At 29.9% G+C, this 23,246-nt stretch overlaps 1 protein-coding gene across 1 annotated transcript in view; it reads left to right on the forward strand.

The window, feature by feature from the left end:
• LOC123305133 (dystrophin, isoforms A/C/F/G/H-like) overlaps positions 1 to 23,246 on the forward strand; it is a 794,529-nt gene extending 771,283 nt beyond the window's left edge. Inside the window, 10 exon segments of the mRNA XM_044886763.1 lie at positions 12,737 to 12,996; positions 14,689 to 14,847; positions 14,932 to 15,068; positions 16,318 to 16,608; positions 17,637 to 18,133; positions 18,636 to 18,892; positions 19,543 to 19,692; positions 19,761 to 20,125; positions 20,358 to 20,474; positions 22,900 to 23,246. Coding sequence (XP_044742698.1) covers positions 12,737 to 12,996; positions 14,689 to 14,847; positions 14,932 to 15,068; positions 16,318 to 16,608; positions 17,637 to 18,133; positions 18,636 to 18,892; positions 19,543 to 19,692; positions 19,761 to 20,125; positions 20,358 to 20,474; positions 22,900 to 23,009 — 2,343 coding nt within the window. The 3' untranslated portion in view covers positions 23,010 to 23,246.

Raw genomic sequence — 23,246 nt, forward strand, 5'->3', positions numbered from 1 at the left:
TTTATTTTACTTTCGATAGAAATCAAGGCGGCATCAAGCTAGGATTTGAGCGATGTTATAGACGAATTTTCCAAACTTAAAGCGCGCAAGAGATTGTAATTTTACAAGCTTTTATTTAGTTTCACCTGTCCCGTTGTCTGCCTGTAATCAAATCTTGCAAATCAAATTTGATCCCGGTTTCCGGTTGAGCTTTGAGAAATTTTGCATGGACATTAAGGTTGTGGTGTCCTGATTTTCCCATCGCTTCTGTCATATTTGATATATATATATATATCAAATTTTATATTTATATTTATATGTACATTTTTTTAGTCTTAAATTAAAGATTTTAATAAAAAATACTTTTATTGTTTTATTGTAAATGTAGAAAATAATTTTATCTATGAGTCAATAATTAGGCATGTGGAGTAGACAGATGAGGCGTTTCGATTCATTTGTGATATTTTAAATTGAGAGCCTCAAGCTTTTACAAATAGTCGGGTATGAGTGACTCATAGATAAAATTATTTTCTACTTTTTAGTACAATAAAAGCTTGTCCCCTAAAAAGTATTTTTATTAAATTTTTTATCTGTATAAGCTAAAATTTCACATTTCGTTTTTACCTCTTCAATCTTCATTCAAATAACAAATAAAAAATATCATAGACATTTCGCTTCGTTATGAGTTAATTTAAAAGTTAATTATTTTTAAATTGTGGGCTAAATTTTTGTAAAATTTCTGTAAAAAAAGCGTAGGGTTATTATGTACGAGCCAGTACCGGTGTTTTTTCAAAATGACAAAAAACAAATATTGTAGGCAAACTTAGTTGCTTTTATTTTAAGTAAGTATTAGCAAAATAAATAAAATTGATGATTTCCCTTTAAGTAATAAAGTCAATCCTAATACAGTATGAACAAATTTTCATTTGATCTGTAAATTTAAACAAGTTAAGCTTTGTGTCACTCCATATATAGCACATTCATAGGTAGTTTATATCTAACAACGTACCTATATGTTCAGGTATAAATATTATATATCATTTATATTATATTATATACTTTCATATAATTCCATCCGTATAAACGCAATGAAAATCGATATAGTGTTATATTAAAAATCAAATGAGTACATTTTTCAAATCCCATATACAAGTAAATGTATCATAAAAACCAAAGCAATGATTTCATGAAAACCAAAGCATATATAAAACTGTTAAATCATAAGGTTGGATGAAAAATTTAATTTTCAGTTTTCATTAACTTTGTAACTGTTGAACAAATTGTTACTTAATTAATAAATGTTACGAAAATGCGCGATTTTTATTTATTTGTTTCTAGTCCATTGATTTTCAATAAAATTACGGTTTTCGAAATAACAGGTTTCATTGTCGATGTAGATTCACAAATTAATGATTTTTAGTATGTAATCGAAAATCAATAACTTGAACCTTTATAATTAAGTTTTTAAATCGCCTTTATCTTGCCACAGTGTTTGACACCATTTTTTTCACAACTCTATGCGTCGAATACTTGAAAATAATTCGGCGAATTATGTTGATTTTAATTGCCATGGGAAAACTTCATAATTTGAAGCACTTCTTACGCGATCAGAACCACTAAAATGATTGTCCTCACTCTCAGAGCGCTTGGTATACGGTAAGAAATTCATGGCGTTTATTACAATTCTAATATGGTATAGAGACATCTATGTTAGCACAAGTAATATTGTTGTATTGAATAGGGCTATCCACCAGGAGTATTGTAGGTATCGTAAACCAGTATGGGTCTGACGCCTATACTGCATGGACTCGTTCGCTGTAACTATTGCTAATGTTTCTATTCCCTCAATACAGTATACAGTATGACATACAAACCAATACTGACATATTTATATCTACAAAAAATTTCTTACCGTGTAAATGCATTATTGCAGAGCTTGATAATCCGATTTTTCCCGTTATATTGTAATGGTGACAAAATGACTGTAATGGTGATTTACGAAGACCAAAAAACTGCATGGTCTGATTTTCACATCGCCAAGAGGACTCGGAGAATTACGTTGCCTAAAGCTCCAGACATGGGTAAATCTGGCAATAAATGTCAATAATCAAGGGTGAAGATCACAGTGAGGAATACGAATGTGATATGAGTATTTGAACATTAGATTTTATAACTCCATATACTTTTGAATAAATTATTGCTGTATGCCAGTATAAATTTTATATCAGACATCTAAATGTAATAAAAGTTCACCAAATGTGTGCACTTGAATCACACCATTTATAAATATAAGGGTTCATTTCATATAATACATATACACAAAAGTAAGAGATAACAACATCAATGCTTTGCTCTGTTTTAGATTTTTAAAATAGTTTTTTTAAATCCTTTTTTCTCTCCCAAGAGGAGAATTTATTTTTTCACAAACATACACCTGATTTTTTTTCAGAATTGTTAATCGGTGTAATTAGCTGGAGGTAGTATTTTCTTAAACATCATTAACTAATATAATAACTGCAGAATAAAGTCAGCCGCGAAAGACAGACAATCCAAACATAAGGGCTACTACTTTTTCTCTCTCTTTCTATTTGTTTATTTAAATTCTTCATATTTTCGCAGTTTTGGCTCGATAACAAACGTCGATTGAAGCAATAAAAAAAATTTAATTTCAATTAATAGTTATAATAAACATAAACCAATCGAATGTTTGCAAAAACAAATTGTATGGTTTCTTGGATGACGTTCTTAGCTTTTATCTGGCTCCGTATCGGTACATCGTTTACCATTGAATGAAATAACTGGTAGTTTTCTACAGAAATGTTGACCAAAATTTTTAATTTGTTTGTCAATAGCTACCTCTTCTTTTTTATGTAGATAATTCCTGTCTTCGTTGGCGATTTTTTGTGAAAGATAAAACATACCTTTTGTATTCCATTACTATATTTTGTACGTGTGATCACGTAGCAATAATACCAATCGCACCAATTTTCACGTCTAAAACATTTTATTTTGGAGACAGAATAGAAGACATGTGGACAAACTACCACCCAAATAAACGTGATTCTAGTACAACTGGAATTTTTTTTCTTTTATGTTTCGATAATTCTAAACAGCATTAATTGGTTTTTTATTATGTAAATGTACGATTTTTCAAATACTTTTATCAAATATGAATTTTGTCTGCAACATGGAGCATTATTTTTGAAGCCTAATTGAAAAAATTAGATTATTTTATGGCTTGTCAGTTGTCTGTCTGTTGACATGTAAGTGTCGACGATTACTCATATAAGAAATAAACGAATGTAACTATTAAAAAAACGGTCAAAACGGACAAGTGCGAGTCAAACTCGCACACGGAGGGTTTCGTACCATCGTACAAGTTTTTATTAATTACTTTTGAAAAAAAGCACAGAACCTTTTGTTGTTATAGCACTAAAGTCATACACACTTTGTTAAAATTTTAGCTGTTTAACTATTGCGGTTAATGAGATGCAGTCCGCTGAAAGACAAACAGACGGACAATGGAGTCTTAGTAATAGGGGTCCGTTGGTTACCCTTCTGGTACAAAATCTTAAAAACTGAACCCTAGAATATTCATTGAATAATAGCAATAAACTTAGTTATTATATTAAATAATAGCAATAAACTTACCTGGTTATGAATATACCAGGTATTCCATTTTATCCAGCTGGCATCTTCGCTGACTAACTGACTAACAATCCAGCTGAAAATCTTCGTCAAAGGACTTTTGAAAAAATGTCCCAAGTAAAAGTTGTTTTACTTGAAGTGGTCATCTCATAGAAGCCGTAAATTAATCATTGACTTTTAATATCTTTTAAAAAAGAAATTCATGGTCTGAACTAATAAGAGATAGAAGAAGACTTTAAATTAGAATGTGGTTCTTTATAAAACAACATACAGCTTTTGTTGGAAATATTTTTTTGCAAATGTACTAAACTGTACTGTTAAGAAAGTATGTGTCATGCGCTCAGTTTTTGGAGTAAGAGAACAAATCGAAATTATAAGATTGACGAAAAAATGTTTCCAACAAAAGTTGTTTGTTATTTCATAAATCAACTTTCTTATTTTTCTCCTTTTTTTTCTTATTGGCTACGAATTTGAGTTCATTTTTAAATGACCTTGAAAGAAAAGTTCAAATTTAATGCTTCTGCAAGATAAACCTGAAATATTTACAATAAAAAAACATCTAACATCTCGTTTATGCTGTCGAATTTAAAAAATGTGCCAACTATGAAAAACGCTCCTGGGTCCACGCCTGTTATAATGTAGTATTTCTCTTTTTTCCTATAAAAATATCGCTAGTGATATTATTTTGATAAATAAACTCATAACGCGATAAAATTTTAATTAGAAACAAATTTAGTGTTAACGTTTTCTGGTATATTTTCTAAACAACGTTGTAATACTCAACTAGTCTGGATACAAAAGAAGAATTTCATTAATGTCTTGATAGACAAAATGAAAAATACTATTTCTGACAAATATATGTTAGGGTATACTTTTTCAACAAAAAAGGAATCTTTTCAATGACATTTAGGAATGTAAGCTTGAAAGTATATTTACATTTATTGTAAACATACAAATCTCGATACAAAATTCTTGTACGAAAACAATAATTGGGCATATCAATTGTTATACATATGTAACCGCTGTAAGTTTTTACTTTAATTTGACTTTTAATAGTAAAAAAAGAAAATTTTCCCAACACAACAAACAGGTCTCGATGCAAATAAATCCAAATCATCCGACACACAAGAAGAGGTAGCCTAAATAAAAGATATGGGACCTAAATTACAATTTTAAAAATAATAACCAAGGAATTAAAAAATTAAGGTTAATTGATATCAATTATAAAATAGCATTTTTTTAAAATTTCCTCCTTGAAAAAAACTGTCGCGAACTAATGTAACTCGTTCTGATTAACATTTCATAAGCAGCTTTCAATTATTTTTATAAGTTAATAATATTGTTAATAATAACGTGTTTTTTTAGATACTATGGCAGTAGCTTTCCATTCTGGTTAAATTGCTTGTTTTTTAAACTAATATCAATACTTTTTTTCTTCAAATTGTAAATTCTTTTCTATCCGTTATATACCTACAGAATGAATCGAATTTTATGCATGCAAATTTTCGATTATTATTTGAATGTTTTCAATTTCATAATAAACTTGAGTAAATGATGTTATTATTTTCCATAAGAATGATATTTTTAATCAATTATTGCTTAGGCAATTCATATCAAAGTCATTATAAACAAATATTTGCTCTTATATACAAGAAAGATTTCTTGCTGCACAGTACGTACATACTAAATATTTATTTGCGCTTCCACCATATTTATTAAACGAACTAACTGTTGTTTTTCTGAAAAAATACAGTAACTTTATACATTAGAGCTTGCGAAGTTCAAAGAAATGAAAAACTTTGGAAGGCTTTATCTCGGAAACTATTGGATCTACTGAGACAATTCTAGTCCCATACTGTAGCAAAATTAGTCTACTTAAAAAATTTCTGACCATTAAAAACTAGTCCTTTAGGTTTATGATCGCCAAAATCTGAAAAAAGCCGCAATTTTCACGGTTTTACCTGAGGCTTTAACACAAATGGCATAAAGTTAGCTTTCCAATGATCCGAATACTTTTTATTATTTTTATGCGTTTCATTTCGACTTGAAGTATTTTCCCTTTATTACCCTTTATTTTGAGTTGAATGTTTTACAAAATATACAAGGATGGAACTCTCATTAAATTTGCTTCTATAAAGCTGTTTCATTTCAAAATAGAAATAGAGTAACATCCTAGTACACATTGAAACGTGTTCTTACTTACTCACTCTGTAACTGTATATCAAAGAGAATTATTATGTCTATGACAAATGTAACGTAGTTTTTTACAAAAAAACAAACTTGTTTCATTATTAAATATTTTTATAAAACTAATAAAAGTATATCAAGTGAATCAAAAGTATTCATAGGTAAATTCAAATAAACACATTGACAACTGTCAGACATACAATTTCAATAACAAAGCATACCTTAACGCAAAAAACGACTCTGAGGGATTGAATCCCGACGCAACTCATATCAATTGTTAGAATTATTTCAAGAAACATTTCTAGCCTAGACCGATAATTTTAATGCACGTTTACTTCGAAATATAACGATTTATTATTAAATTTTGTTTAAAAAATAACCGTGAAATCGTTACATTTCGTAATCCTATCAATTTATGTTAGTGGAGTCAGAGGATTTATAATTATAAATTTGGGGAAAATCAAATTAATTAAAATTAATTTATACCATAGAATATTTCTTTAAAAAATAATTTGGAAAAGTGAAATGATTGAAACGAAATCAGTTAAAAACTTTATGAATATATACAAGAAAAATATCTTCTTCGTTAATCTTTATAATTTTATCACCCCTGCCATCATAACAAAAAAACAGCATTAGAGTTGCAGCTCGACGTTCTAAAGAAACTGTGGCTCATATTTTGGATTCACGGACGGCGGGGTTTTTATATTGACTTTATTTACAAGTTCTCTTCTAATACATTATAACTCGTAAATAAAGTGATTATACAAAATAACGTTTAAAGCAGGTGTAGTTTTTTTTTAAATCATGAAGTCTGAGTACATTTTCTGAATAATAATCACTCTAATCAAGTTAATAATAATGATTATATTATAATTTATAAAGACTGTATGTAGTTACAGTTAAATTTTGTACTTTTAGTAGCCAATTTACCTTCAAGATGTATGAGCATGGTAGTGGGGCCAAGACGAAAAGTAAGAATACAATTTTTCGATATCTGGCGTAATTTTCAAAATATCGAAAATTAAAAATTTTGCTTAATTTTTCAGCTTTCGATCTATCGAAAACCAAGGCACATATCGAAAATTTTTATTCTTATTTTTCGTCTACATTCATGAAGTTATAAAACTTTCAAAATATGTCGTTTTTTTATATTCCTTCCTTCAAGAAGTATGCTGAAATTTTAACCACATATTCTTTGAGTAAAAGTCTGCCTATACAAAAATTTTGAGCCTTTAAATCAAACATTGTTGTCATGCTCATTCTTCCTTAAGTCTTCATGGATTTTACATTTAAATGCATTTGATGTATTTACAGTTTTACTGTATCGCCTACTGTTATCATTTACTTTATATCAAAGATGTATTTTTTATTCTTTGACATAATTACAGTTATGTATAAAATGTGAATATAGAAGCCGGACAGTAAAAATTCTTTGAATATTATTTTTTACCTTACTATGCATATTTTATTTTATTTTTTTTATTTTTTTTGTATCCATAGAAGTTGTTTAAAGCAGGAATACAGACAGTGTTAAATGACTACAGAATTCCTACAAAAATTTCCCAACCCAAAATTGCAATTCTTACAAAATTAACGATACTTGATATCGAGTAGTATTGCTACTTTTAAAATTTTTCGAAAGCTTAATCTTTAAAAATTAATGGATAGAATATCTATACAGCATTGGAGCTGTATTCGAACATCCTGTGAATATAGTGAATCCTAAAAGTATAATAATAATAGTTACAATAATAGGGTGAGATGTAGCACCTAAAGTACAATGAATCATTCTTCTCGGTAGAATGTTCAATTTTTTAGCAGGTATTGCTATTTACTGAACAATATTTGTATTGAAATGAGAGATATATCAAAATGCAGGTATGAGGACGATTGGCTTTCATGTCGTATTTTTACAAAATAAAAATTTTCCTGTAAAAAAAACGTATAGAGTCAATGTTAATTCCTGTAAGAAAGACGTATAGAGTCAATGTTTCAATCATATATATTAACATTCTATATGACACTGTTCCCTACATTCTATGAATCGTTACAGTTAACTTTAACAATTGCGTCGTAAAGGGAGCACTTTCTGGTATAATCAGTAGAGGAAATTCTAAATATAATTACGATCTGACCCACAGTACATTATGATTTGGTACAACGGTTCACACTAGAGATGAAACGGTATGATACCGAATTCCGAATTCCAGATATTCGGCAAGATACGTGGCCGGAGTGATATCCGACTACCGGATATTCGGCCCGGTAGTTCCACTTTATTTAACTTGTCGTCGTGGTTCATATCAGATTATTTAGGACTTCTTGTAACTGCAAGAGCCCGACAGAAAATCATGATAGAGTATATAAAAAAAACTCGACAAATCTTCTTCTGACAATAACAGATCATCGCCGTCTTCATCAACTGCTCACACGTGAAGCCCATGACACTTTTTGGGACTGTTTCAATGAAGTGACAAAGGATAATAGTAGTGATGAAGAAAAATAAAAACCAATTGCTAACAAGATTATCTTTGTATTAAATACATCTTGAATCGATCGCAATCACGACCCATACATTTAGTGGTCAGTTAATTTGAATCAGTACCCGCAGTTGTCAAGATTTGTTAGAGTTTATCTTTCTGCGTCCGGCAGTGGCGTTTACAGCGAAAGGCAATTTTCAGAAGCTGGTATACGAAGCCAAGACGAGTCACCTTTTACAAACAAATGCGAAAAATTTGGTATTCATTCACCACAATTTGCCACTTGTTAATTTTTAGCACTAAAATTATCAATAAAACAAACACTTTTGACATACGATTATTAAAATTAACTTTTGTAAAATATTGTGAACTTTTTGAATATTACTATCCGGAATTCGGTCTGATATTAGATTACTATCCGATATCCGGCCGGATAGTGAAAACATAACTAGTTCACACATCATGTAACCATATTTCGCATGTTTTTATCGATAGTTGTATAATATTTAAATTCTAGAAAAAAATACATAGTCTTGAGGAATAACAGTTCTATTAACAGAAACATTATGATATTTTAGTGCATGGTTTTAAAATTTTGTAAATGTAAGTTTTGATTTAAAGTATTACACCTTCCCTTACTATTTTACCTAATAAAACATAAATAATAAACAATAAATAGGTATTTGATGAATATGTATTTTACATGCATTATTTATTAAAGCATTCCAGAAATGTTCGTTTGTAGTTTACATACATACCTCCCTACTTTATTTTATTACTATGGAACACAAATAATGGAATGTGGCCACAAAAAAAAGATTTTTTTAATTAAAATATTTCTTTTCACAAAATACGTTAATTAGATTAGATTTTTTTTTTATTTGCATCGTTATTATTGCATTAAAATATGTGTACCTACACGTTGCGTGTAGATATTTATAAAATTTTCATTATATTATTAATATGAATTTTCACACATTGATTGTTAATCGAGGAAATAAAGCATTTGGCCCAGGAATCAACATCGCGCCTGTAGATTTTTATGGGAGCCACATTTTCTTTATTTAACATTTAAAAAAACTATGGAATTTTATATTTTGGACGGTTCTAAGATTTTTTATCTTGGCATTTTTTATCTAACCTCGCCATTTTCTAGGTATAAGCATTTAAGAAAAAAAGTACGGGTTTTTTCCGAAAATTCGTTATTGACGAAAATAAAAATTTTTTTGTGGTTCTGGTCAAATATTTGCCATTCATATAAAAATATATTCTAATCACTTTTTGACTATTTTTTTTCTATTTGCCCTCACTTATCCTCGCTTTTGTTTTCAAATTCATTGGTTTTAATTTTTTTTTTTTGCGGAACCCTATTTTTTTTAATTATCATTTACAGTTTATATTACATGCTGATAATATAGCAAATATATCGTCGAAAGATTTTTTAAAATCGGTCCAGAATTTTTTTATTTTATCCAATATAAACAAAAAAAAAATGTTAATATAGATAAATATAGTTTTGAATATTTTCGCGAACGGCACTAATAATTCAATTTAAATTCACCCAACTATCTTTCAAGTAGACAGGGTGTCTTAGGCTGACCGCCCATAAGAAGTTTCTGGAAAACCAGACATAATAGAAATATGAAAATTGATATTCCACCATAACTGCTTGGGATACATCCGCCTAAAATATTATCAGATTTGCGGTACTTCCGATTATACTGATATTTTTACATAACTCGCTTAAGTCAATAATTCTGAGTATCTTTTGTAATAAAGTGACCCCCTTAATCGTTAAGATTTTCGATATTTGTTGGAAATTTGATGCAAATGAACGTGTGGAAAAAAGCCTGTTAATTCCATACTAAATTAGGTAGAATGTTCATATCCGGTTTGTTAAAGAGCTAAAAGGTGTTGCCACACGTGTGATTTTAAAGAAGTAAATAAATTAATAATGGCATAAGGTCTAAAGAAGTAATATTAAAGGGGAAATGTTAATGAATTTTTCTCATCAATACTTTACTATGCCTTCACTCCCTCCGAGTCATAAGTAAAAAAAATCCGATGTCCAAATGTGCTGTTATCTTACTGTCTATTCAGATTTTGCATTATTTAATTAACTTTTTACTTATGTATTTATATCACTTATAATAAATGATAATAAATAACTTTTCAACAGCAACAACTTTTTATACACATTTAACGAAACAACATTCCTTTCTTTAAAAAACGTTATTAAAATAAATGATTTTTTAATAACTTTAGATTAACACAGAATAAAATTGTATTAAAGTTTAAAAAATAAAATAAAATAAATGACTAAATCAATTAATTAATTGTGAAATTCTTAAAATATGTTAACAAGACAATAAAATGTGAAACAATAAATTAATAAGTAATTAATTTATTATAATGAATAATATTAGTATCAACCACACTAGTCAAGTTATACAGTGACATTAAACACTAGATAGTATATCGGTATATAATGAATCAATCAATTACTAATGACAGTGAACACTTCAAACGTTAATAAAAAGATTTCTATCTATATTATATACAATATAATTTAATTTTGAAAAATATCTCGTGAACGTTTTGATTGGCCATGATAATGATGGCGATTTCAACTAGTGAAATCATCAATAAAATGGAACTTACTGATGCAGAGAAATTCTATCAAGAATTAATGATTCTACTTGAACAAGAAGAAGAGGTATTAAGAACTTATTTCTATTCAATTACCGGTTATGTTATTCAGCGAATGATTTTTTTTTATTGAAAATATCATTCATTTTTTTCATGTATAGAATGATTTTTATTAAATTTAATAAAGAGCATATAAAGTGTCTATTTATCTACGAATCCTAACCCTGACATATCAGAGTTGACCTCACATGGTAAATAACCCAGACGTCAATAACCCATGCTCCCGAGAGGACTACTGAGCTTTACATAAAGAGATGCACAAGTAAATATACAATATAATAAGGTATTAGTTTCTTTTGTATTGATTTACAAGTATTAGTTAATTTAAAATAAAAGATATAAGATTGTTGATAAGATTTAAAACTATTCGCCTCAGATAGAATTTAGTTTAATAGACCTTTCTATCACGTAATAAGCGCAAGTGCAGAGTTTATTTTTAACCAATTGCCGAAGGAAATGCAGCTATTGCTTAATTTGTACTGATGATGGAATGTGGGAAAAATTTTTTCAAATGTTCATGGATCCTACTTAATAGATGTCAAAATTGACCATTGTGGAATTCGCTTTGCTAACTCAGGTCCTGCGCTACGAGTTTTTTTTACACTGGCAGCAATAAGTTGGACTAAGATATTTGTTATTCATTTTATCACATTGGTAATAAATCATTTAGTCCGAAACAAAAGTGAATCGTGATTTTAAAATGAAAAGGTCTATTGCAAAAAATTATAAATTTTTAACTTTGTTTAGTTTTCTGCACTTGCTACACCAACAAACATTTCCAAACTTCCTCAATAAAATTATTCATTACAAAATAAATAAGATGGTATTCATATAGTTTGATGGTAATAAACAGAAACAATTTTCGGTATAATCGCTGGAAATTAATAATAATGAAACTAATACCTATTATAACTTGTGGCTGACTGTCTGGATTATGGTACAAAAAATTTTAAGAACCCAGGGTCTGGTACCAGGAAATGAACCGACGCAATTCCCAAAAACGTTGTTCAACCAACAGCAATTATTTGCTTCTCATTCAAAAAGCTATAATTTAATTGAATAGATTTAAAACCTTTTTAAAATTTACGAATAACTCTCAAAACGTTGATGTAATAACCATGTAGGTAATATCGTATGAGACAATATCTTAAAACCTCTCTCGTGCCCGGCCCGTCAATCTTTTTACAAATAGTATCGACTTTGTGGTCAAGTATTTTGAGATTTAATCCAGGTTTAATCATCTATCGCGTATACAAAAGCCGACTCTAATAAAATCCAATATACTCGAAGATTCTGTTTCATTTATATCATTTTTTAGTCTTACTCATGAATGAAATAAAAAATAGTAGCATCAGTATCTTAGATATCATGTTCATCGTCGCCCGTGGGGAATGCGAGGGTGGCAAACATGAGATCTGAGACGTTGTTTACTTACTCCTGTGGTGTGTATACTATTTTTCCCCTCAACGGAGACAGAAAGTGGCAACTTTGTTTTGCACAGCGGAACGAAAGTTAACACTTTCTGCACGGAGGGGAGAAAAAGTTAGCGCCGTTAAATAAGGGCTTTATTTCCTTTATAAAAAAGCACATGGTATAAAGAATAAACCAAAAATTATTTCTAGTCTAGTCTCATGATGTGTATTCAGGATTTTTTAAATTATTATTCTTGTAAATTTAAATAAAGTACATTAAATTCAAAAAGTCAACTAAATTTTTTTCTTTTCTTTCAGAATTTACGAGTTTTCCAAAAATCCTTAGAAGATGTATCAGCTCGAATGTCAGCTGTTGAACAAGTACGTGCTAGCTGGACAAATCCAAACGACGCAAATGATGCGCGTGATTTACAACAACAATTGGCACGTTTTGGTGAACGTCTGGGGCCATTACAACGTACATTAGACGATGTGAATGATCAAGCTGGTGCATTCTCAGCAGGTGGTGTACATATCCCTCCAGCGACATTACGTCAACTAGAAGATCTTAATACCAGGTCATTGTTTATTTTATTTTAAATGTTTTTTCAAAATTGTTACTTATTCCCCAATCGTATGTTTGGGAACACAATCACTGAACCATTTTTTGTAATATTTCGTATCAATTTTGGATTCATTATTCCTTTTCGTATTGGTGTACAAAATTTTATCCTCCACCTATAATAATTTTTATTTTAAATAATAAAAAAGTAATTTAATCCGCTTCGACGGTTGGTCGAATAGATTGACTTAGAAATTGTTGTTCAATCCCAAATTAATCAAATTTGAACGTGTCTATGGGTTATTCAGAGTAATTTAGAATCGAAAAACATAATATATAATATTTGATGATTAGATGAGTATTTTTCGAGATATCTCAAGAATCGCTCCGAAATTAAAGCTTTTTAATACTTATAGGATTCTAAGCGAAAATTTCGAATACTACTCATCTAATGGTTAAATGATCCTGATGTATGTATTTTTGGATTAAAATTACTATATACAGGTGAACCATTTTAATCTATTAGGGCTAATAGCTTGTTTTGTAATTAACCAATCGAAAAATAACTTAAACAAAGGTTGTAGAGTTTGATTGGGTCATCATGTTCTGATAGCAGATTGAACCTAGGTCTCCGGGTTGCTGTAATAGTTAATTTTAAACATTTTTTCGAAAATGGGTAGCTTTCGGAAAAATATCTCATTATTGCAAAGAAACCACTACAGAAAAATTGTTTACTTAATCCAAAGAAACCACTACAGAAAAATTGTTTATCTAAAATTTGTCTAAGACAATAGAGGACATCCATCTGTATACATGACTTTTACCGGAAATTCTAGTTTCAAGGTCATTTGACTTTGTTCTTCAAATGATGTTCATATTCTATCTGAATATCTCAAAACCTACTCCCCCAATTCTTGAATGAATTTTTATTTTTTTTCACAATTACCCGTATTCTATCAGATTCCGAAACAAAGACTTTTTTTTAATTTTTTCGATTTTTTAAAGAATTCTTGAGAAAATTACTAATCCTTTCAGAAAATTATAAAATATCAAAATTTGTATCTCCAATGTGCATAAAAATTTTAGCGCAATTTGTTTTAACAAAAATCTAGTTCATTTGACAATTGGATTAATTGTTTCTGCGATTTCTCCCTAAATCCTATACCAAGAACGGTATCCCAAAGCATTTTCAGTCGAATCTCAGAAACTTGTAGAATCGTAAATCACAAATTGAACTAGATTTTCGTATTTTCTTAACGTAAACCAATGCTACGACCAGACTAAGAATTAAGAGCTTAAAATTGTAAAATTATTTATTAATCAAAAAATGCATCTAACCCTCCAAAAAAAATTTGTTTGATCCTCGCTTCATGTCAAGGTAATTGTGAATCAAAACTGAATTCGCCAACGTGGGATAACCTGCTATATTTAATATAATTATGTGAGATTCCATATTGTATTGTCATTACATAAATTCGTGTGCAAAATTTCAAAGCTCTGGCTCAAATACAATTAGTCGAAATTTGGATCAAAAAATTTGTAGATAGACAACAAAGCAAGTTAAATAAAAATTTGTAGAAGGTACGAGTAATGGCCGTAAAATTTCAACGGAGTTTCATCAAATATTAAATAAAAATTTCCAACTTTTTGAAAACCTTTCATAAATTTGTTAAGAAACTAATTATAATTTTCCCATATTTAATTTTAGATGGAAAACATTACAATTAGCGGTAGATGAAAGATATAAAACATTAAGTGATGTCTGTACTGGTGGGGGCACAACAGCTAGTCAAGGTTTCCTTTCTGCATCCGTGGAACCACCATGGGAAAGAGCAATTACACCTAATAAGGTGCCTTATTACATCAAGTAAGTACACAATTTATGTTTTATTGAAATTATACCTACAGTAAGGATTAAAATTGAGTTTAAATGTTATATTTAATGTTTCAGTCATCAACTGGAAACAACGCATTGGGACCATCCGAAAATGTTAGAGCTTATGAATTCATTAACAGAGTTCAATGAAGTCAGGTTTTCTGCATATCGAACTGCATTAAAATTGAGGGCTGTACAAAAAAAATTATGTCGTAAGTTTTTTTTCCAAAATGGGATGTTCCGTAGTGACCACATTCGAGTATTATAGTGAAATAATGCATAAAATTCCACATAGAGAAGTTCTTAGAAGTTTTTCTATCCAAGGCATTGTAAGCGAGATAGGGCTCCGTTAAGTGTTTTTATACCATGCATATGAAATATACATAGTATATTAAGTTTAGTCCCAAGTTTGTAACGCTTAAAAATAATGATGCTAGGAAATAAATTTTGTCATAGGTGTTCATAAAATCACCTAATTAGTCCATTTCCGGTTGTCCGTCCGTCCGTCTGTGGACACTATAACTCAAAAACGAAAAAAGATATCGAGGTGAAATTTTTACAGCGCACTCAGGACGTAAAAAGTGAGATCAAGTTCGTAAATGAGCATCATAGGTCAATTGGGTTTTGGGTCTGTAAGACCCATCTTGTAAACCATTAGAGATAGAACAAAAGTTTAAATGTAAAAAATGTTCCTTATCAAAAATTAAACAACTTTTGTTTGAAACATTTTTTCGTAAATATCACTGTTTACCCGTGAGGGCGCCAATTAGACGGAAATTCTACATTATGTACTATACTTGATTATCAGTTATGTATGTGTCACATGTTTGTATGTGTAATGTGATAAAGAAATCAACACTGACTATGCATGGTATTTCAACAATTAACTCCGTCAATTGTTTGTTTTCACTTGTTTTTTTAATTCGCAAATTTCTCAATTATTACTAATAAAATTAAAATTTTTCATGATAGTGCAGTAAAAAATGTTACAAAAATCGACTAATAAACGAAAATAAAAAAAATCACTCGTATTTTGCTAAAACCTCATGGAATGCCATCATAGAATGTGTTTCTTAGGAGTCAAATATCATTAGTAACGCATGAGCTAGCGTCGTAATTGTTTCTATTGGTTAATAAACAATAAATTGTTAATGAGGTTTAAACAAATTGCGAGCGGTTTCTTTCATTTTCCTGTATTTGTAACATCTTTAACTGGACTATGATTAGTAAATTTTTAAAAAAAATTTTCTACTATTTGTGCAAAATTGAAGATGATAAGAATTAATGAATTAAATATCGTTATTGGTACATTGGATCTAAAAACTTCTTAGCTATTTTCTACATAAAATTTTACGCTCTATAGCCTGCTCTATACCATTCATGTCCGAATGCGATCACTAAAGAACATCCTTATACTCATGAGTGGAAAATAATTTGCAACTATGTCTGTTTTGTTTCTAGTGGATTTGTTAAATTTATCATCAGCACTAGAATCATTCGATAGTCATGGTTTACGGGCACAAAATGATAAACTCATCGATATACCTGATATGGTTACAGTTTTAAGTTCACTTTACGAAAGTGTTGCAGCTGAACGTCCTTCGCAAGTTGACGTGCCATTATGTTTAGATCTCGCTGTCAATTGGTTACTTAATGTTTATGATAGTCAAAGGACTGGTCAACTTCGTGTATTATCGTTCAAAGTTGGACTGGTGATTTTATGTAGAGGACATTTAGAAGAAAAGTATAGATGTAAGTATTTTATATAATTCATCATTTGTTATGATCTAAGAGATTAGTCTATACCATTGTTTTAGTAATTAAATTATATTTCCTCTAATACCAATTTCGATTGGTTGACAGATCGGTGTAGTTTCCTGACTTGACTTACCTATTCATATGGTATGAACAGATCTACTTAATGATCTGTTGACCTATCGAAATTGGTATCAGATGAAAGATAATTTAATTACGAAAATAATGGTATAAAGCTTGCCAGAAAAAAACCACGGAAAAAATTGATAAAAATTAATTTAATTAAAAATAACCATGAACGATTGAAAAACTACGATAGGGGTGTTTAAAAATCAATAAAAATTCATACAAAATATGTCTCATCTGGTTATCAGATGGGCAAAGATCGACCTTATACCGTCACTTGTACTATTATCTACGTTATTCTGTGAGTTCAAATATTATTGAAGATAACTCTCCCCGAGGAACAATCCTCACAGTATTTCTCCCAAATGGGTCTAATTCTCTAGATCAAACTATTTTTGGCCTAGTCCAGAAGATGAAAATTCGATTACATTACAATGTACTCTAGTCTCAAACTTACCTGTTAGTTACTTGTCAGTCCGATTTTGGACTTCATGAAATTATGAATATGTGTGTTTCTCTTACTGATTCACTTGACTTCTTCATAAATAATAATTTTCAGTACTACTAACTTCAGTGTTACATATTTATTTTGTATACATAACAGACGAAGAGATATTGAAATTAAAAAGACTGAAACTGCTAGCCCCATCAATTCTCGAGAAAATCGATTTTTAAATTTACCATTTATTGTAAAAACAAAAAAGTTGTTGCAAAAACAAATTCTTAGAAATTGACATTTTCAAAGTCCAATTACTCCTTGCGGCCTCGTCAAATGCGCCCGTTATTGCGTAAAGTCATATTAAAATTGAAAAATATGGATTCAATTGGTAGAAAGTAAATTCGATAACCGAGCAAATAAAATATCGTAATATTGCTAAAATATATTTTTAATCTTTTAGATCTATTTCGACTGATTGCTGATCCAAATCGCCTTGTAGACCAAAGAAAATTGGGTTTACTATTACATGATGCGATCCAAGTTCCTCGACAATTAGGTGAAGTAGCTGCTTTCGGCGGTTCGAATATTGAACCAAGTGTAAGAAGTTGTTTTGAAAAAGCAGGTGCAGATAAGACAGAAATTGAGGTATGAAATGGATGTATTTTAAAAAATTATGTTATTAAGATAATTTATAATTTTCAGGCAGTACATTTTCTGAGTTGGCTTCAACAAGAACCCCAAAGTATGGTGTGGCTACCCGTTTTACACCGATTAGCTGCAGCAGAATCAGCAAAACATCAAGCTAAATGTAATATTTGCAAAGAATATCCAATTATTGGCTTCCGTTATCGATGTTTAAAATGTTTCAACTTCGATATGTGTCAGACATGTTTCTTCTCGGGACGTAAAGCTAAAAATCATAAGTTGACACATCCTATGCAAGAATATTGCACAGCTGTAAGTATTTTCTTTTTCATATTAAGCAAGTTTGTAGCTACTACCATATCAGAATTTACAATAATATGCAATGCACTAGAAACCTCCAAATTATAATACATACAATAAAGAATTACAATTCTACTTGTAATCTACCCAGGCAGTTTTCAAAGCTCGGCTTCATGAAAATGACGATTTACAAAAATTTAATATTGTGTAATAAGTCTTGCAGGAATTAGATATGAAAATTCTTTCAAAGGTTTGCTAACTGAGTTCAGGAAGTTAAAAAATGAGTTTGGCGTAGCTATTTAAAAAAATAAAAGACGAAGGTTGGAGAAATTTTTTTGATAAGTTATTAGAAGATAATATTTTGGGTCAGAGTATTTCTGGCCCAGAATTGTACCTCAAGGTCAATTTGCAATATTTCTACTGCAAGAAAGTGAATGATATAATAAATAGTTTAAGTGAATTTTAAGTAAATAATTTTGTCCATATTTATATAAATATATGTATTTGTTTACAGACAACATCGAGCGAAGATGTGAGAGATTTCACAAGAGCTCTACGAAATAAATTCAAATCAAAACGCTATTTCAAAAAGCATCCCCGAGTTGGCTATTTACCAGTTAGATCAGTACTTGAAGGTGATGCTTTAGAAAGCCCTGCACCTTCACCACAACATTCAGCTCTGGGGCAAGATATGCATTCAAGACTTGAAATGTATGCATCACGTTTAGCCGAAGTTGAACTAAGAACTAGAACTAATTCAACACCGGATTCGTAAGTCATCAATTAAATGTTTTCTTAAGTAATCAATAATGTAATCATAATAATTATCTATGGAATGTATGGTATACGACGTTCTTCTATGCCCCCGAAAGTTCAAAGTTCTAGGAAGTTGAAATTTTACATGGTGATAAACCTTATCTTTAAGGGAGCTCATTTCCTGTAAGATCAGAGCTATTTTCTGTGTTATTTACCAAAAGGTGTTACGACGACAATAATTGTTTTATTTTCAGTATATTCTACTAATTTATGCGACTACTTAACTTGATTAGAGTTATTGCTTTTTTTATGAAAACCCATTTTTATTTATTTAATGTGATAGCTTGATGGTTAACGTCAACAAGTAAAGGCATTCAACAAGTAGCAAAGCTTATCGCTTCTACTAGTAGGAAAATAGCATCTCTCTTATTAAGCGCAATGAATTCAGTATCGGAAGTGACTACCTAGGTATCGATTGGATCATGTATTGGTATAAATGATGAACCGTCACAATGACTATACCTGTGTTCAAAATTTCATTTTTTAAGTTTAACTCCTATCCCATAAGCCTACAATATTTAGTTCAAAAACTGGTTCCGTGATTGTTTAACGTGTTGCATTTACTTAAAAACAAACATTAAAGAAATTTAATTTTATCTCCACAGAGATGATGAACATCAACTAATTGCCCAATATTGTCAATCATTAAACGGTAGTAATGGTGGGGGTGATTTACCTCCAGCACCACACAGTCCTGTACAAGTTATGGTTGCTATCGATGCAGAACAACGTGAAGAATTAGAAGCAATGATAAGGTTTGTAAATTACACTGACATTTAAATTCTGAATTTTCCAAAATTGCATAATTTTTACGTAATTGCAGAGAATTGGAAGAAGAAAATGCAACATTACAAGCAGAATATGAAAGACTTAGATCCAAACAAAGTCCTGAAGAAGGCCAATTACTTAGTGGAGGACAAGGACCACCTGGACAAGATATGTTAGCTGAGGCAAAATTATTACGGCAACATAAGGGACGCTTGGAGGCCCGAATGCAAATATTAGAAGATCATAATCGTCAATTAGAAGCACAATTGCAACGATTACGTCAGCTCTTAGAAGAACCATCTGGTGGAGCTGCTGCTGGTCGACCAACAGGAACATTACAAACACGCTCGGTTACCGCATCGCAGTTAGCAACAGATTCACCAGCTAAATTGCACAATGGATACTTCCATGATTCTCCAAGTATGTAATAATTTTATATTCCACACTTTTCTCTATCACGTCATTTGGTAATAAGGATTTACTAACAAGATTTTAAGCACTATTTTAAGTGAAGAGAAGTTTTCAAAAAAAATTTTTTAACATTCAAAAATAGAGCTTAATTATTTATATTCTCTACATCAACCATTTTTTCATTATTTTAAATAATTTTTTAACTTTAAGTTGGGTAACACATTAATGCTTAATAAATTAGGTGGACGTTGGGTAGAAGATGCACGTGGGGGTAATGGGGAGCGAGAAGATATACGCCCACCTCCTCCACCACATTCATTATCGAATCAAGCTGTTGGTAATTTAATGCACAGGGCAGGTGGGTCTTAATAATATTTAAAATGTCTATGTATTCAAGCATTTTTTAGCACGAATATATTTTTACTTGCATGGTTGTTTACTTTTATTATATTACAAAGTGTTAACGTTTACATTCTGTCAAAAAAGTATTGAGAATTTGTAATTTGTAGGTTTTTCTTAGCCTAAAACAAGTCCTAATAATCGCGATCATACAATCTAACAATAATTTTGCTTATTTACATCCACTGAATAAATCAGTACATTGTGTAGCGATCATGTTTCGATGCGCTAAAATGTTAGAATAGAAGGCTAAGGGTTAATCGGATTTATAAACTCGTCAAAATTCAGAATAATGCTCATTGTTTACTCCAATATTCGTTGTTTGATCAATCAAGAATTCAATTAATTATACTTGTTTGCCATATTTGAATCCTCTACATTCGAAAATTTTCCAAAACGATCCCAGAATTGAATGTAAAGCTTAATTTCCACACGGTAAGTCGATTGAATCAATAAAATAAAATTTGTTAAAGATTGTTGAAGGTCTGAAATAAATATTGTTGATTGAACGAAAACTGTATATTTTATTTAATAATATACAATTCTGTTTTGGCAGAGCATTTAGTCAGTATTCATGTATTTTAACTATTCAAACCGTGCAAAAACTAGAAATGATGGTCATCATAAAAACGCGTTAGATATGTGGTGTATAATCCTCCCACTTTTCTTAAAATATATTAGATGATGACCGATTTTCTATGGTTTTAGGTACTGAATTTTTTCTAATAAAAAGTTATTTGCAAAACTTCAGTACCTGTGAATAGTTAAAACTTTATATTTAACTCTGAAGTATACTAACAGCTGTTGTGATGATATACCTATCATTTTTATGCGCTACTAAATGTTAGTTTAGTAGCCATAAAAACCGGTTTTGCATGATTTCTAAACAAATTCTGTTTAAATTCAAATTTTTTCACTCTAAAACAATTTTATTCTTTTACACTATTATTAATTCTAATATTTAGCATGCATACACACTAATATTTAGCATGTTTTGTAATATTTAACAACTTTTTAATACTAATTATGTTTTTAATGCTAACCAGGTCGTATGTAAATGGTAAGTAACTTGTATTTATATTTAATAAATGTAAAAAAGTGTAATATATGCCCACTCAAAATGTATTTATTTACGCCCGTGTTAAAGAAGTAGTTTTCCCATTTAGTATGCGTGGCAAAAATAGTTCACTACCGCCCTAGTGTGATAATGAATTCATTCCCGCACTAGGGCGGTAATGAATTCAGTTACTATATAACTTTAAAATTTTCTATTTTTCTCAATAAGCCATAACAAATTTTAAATAATAATTATCGTTTATTTTCACATTTTAGAGGCGAAGATAAAGTTTGGTATGATATACGTGTGATAACTATACTAACGCATTATTAACATACTTCTGCGATTGTCCAATATATACGTGCTACGCACTCGTTGTGCAAACATACATACGTTGTGGACCCCTGGCTAATCCGGCGCTCTTACAATCCGAACTTTTTTTTTGTTGTGACGTATTCAATACGTTGTAAATTTTTTATATTTGAATAAAAAGTATTATTATTATTATTATTGAATATTTTTTTGACAATTACATAATAATAACTGAAATTACTTAAGAACATAACACAATTTGCTTTTTAAATTCGACATACATAATGAAGTATGCTTTGTACTTCAGAGTATAACATATAGAATCTTATCATTAGATTTGTGTAAAATTCTGAAAAATTTACGGACTTTAGGGGAGGGGGGTCTTAGGCAGTATTATAATCCGAGAAATTCGATAGTCCGACACTGCCTTGCAAAACGTTTGTCAGATTACCGGGGGTCCACTGAATTATCATATTTTTTGAGAAAAATGAGGGTTTGTTTAACACTGAGAATAAAATAGTAAACTAATAATATGTGACATAGAGCGTACAATATTGGAAATCAGAATGAATAGTCCAAGTATTTGTTACAAAAAATAAAATCTGAGATGCTGAATGGCTTTTAGGCTTTTTGATATCGAGAGGTTTTAAAAAATGCTAATGGCTTACAAAAATTTTCTCTGCCTCTTATATTAAATTTCGAATCAAAATCAACGTGTGTCACTCCGAAACATTGACCGCATACACATGCAGCTACAGTTTAATTTTAGATGGAAAATTTGTAAATGTAGACTAGTATGTTAAATCTTTAATTATAGTGACTTCTAAATTAAATATAGCTTTTACGGATTTGAACCAACTTCTTAATATATGGATTATTATATTGTTAATAAAAAATAATTAACTGAAACTTAAGAACAAGAAGTTCCAAATACAATTTATAATATGGGTGTGGCTAATGTTTAGGAATAATAAAAATTGGAAAAATATATTTATTTTGTGTATTATAATTCTAGGTGAATTAGGGAGAGCCGTGGAGGAATTAGTAACAGTAATTACAGATGAAGAAAAACAGTTCCGTAATGGGCAAATAACAGAAAATAACAATGGTAATGCATCAAAATAAGAGTAATGTTTATGAAAAGTAAGAATATTTTTACGATATTGACAAATAGGTTTTAAGTAGTGGACATACAAACAACCAAGCCATATTGTAACTTAATAAAAAATTTAATCAAAGGAATTTTAAAACTGATATTTAAAGACAATTTTTTCTATACAATACTTGATTAAAATGATACTGAAACAGAACGATGTGACAATCTTCTGTTTCAGAAATTTCTATTTTATAATATTTATTATT

The sequence above is a fragment of the Chrysoperla carnea genome, chromosome 1, assembly GCF_905475395.1.
Source record: "Chrysoperla carnea chromosome 1, inChrCarn1.1, whole genome shotgun sequence".
In the NCBI taxonomy this organism is placed as follows: domain Eukaryota; kingdom Metazoa; phylum Arthropoda; class Insecta; order Neuroptera; family Chrysopidae; genus Chrysoperla; species Chrysoperla carnea.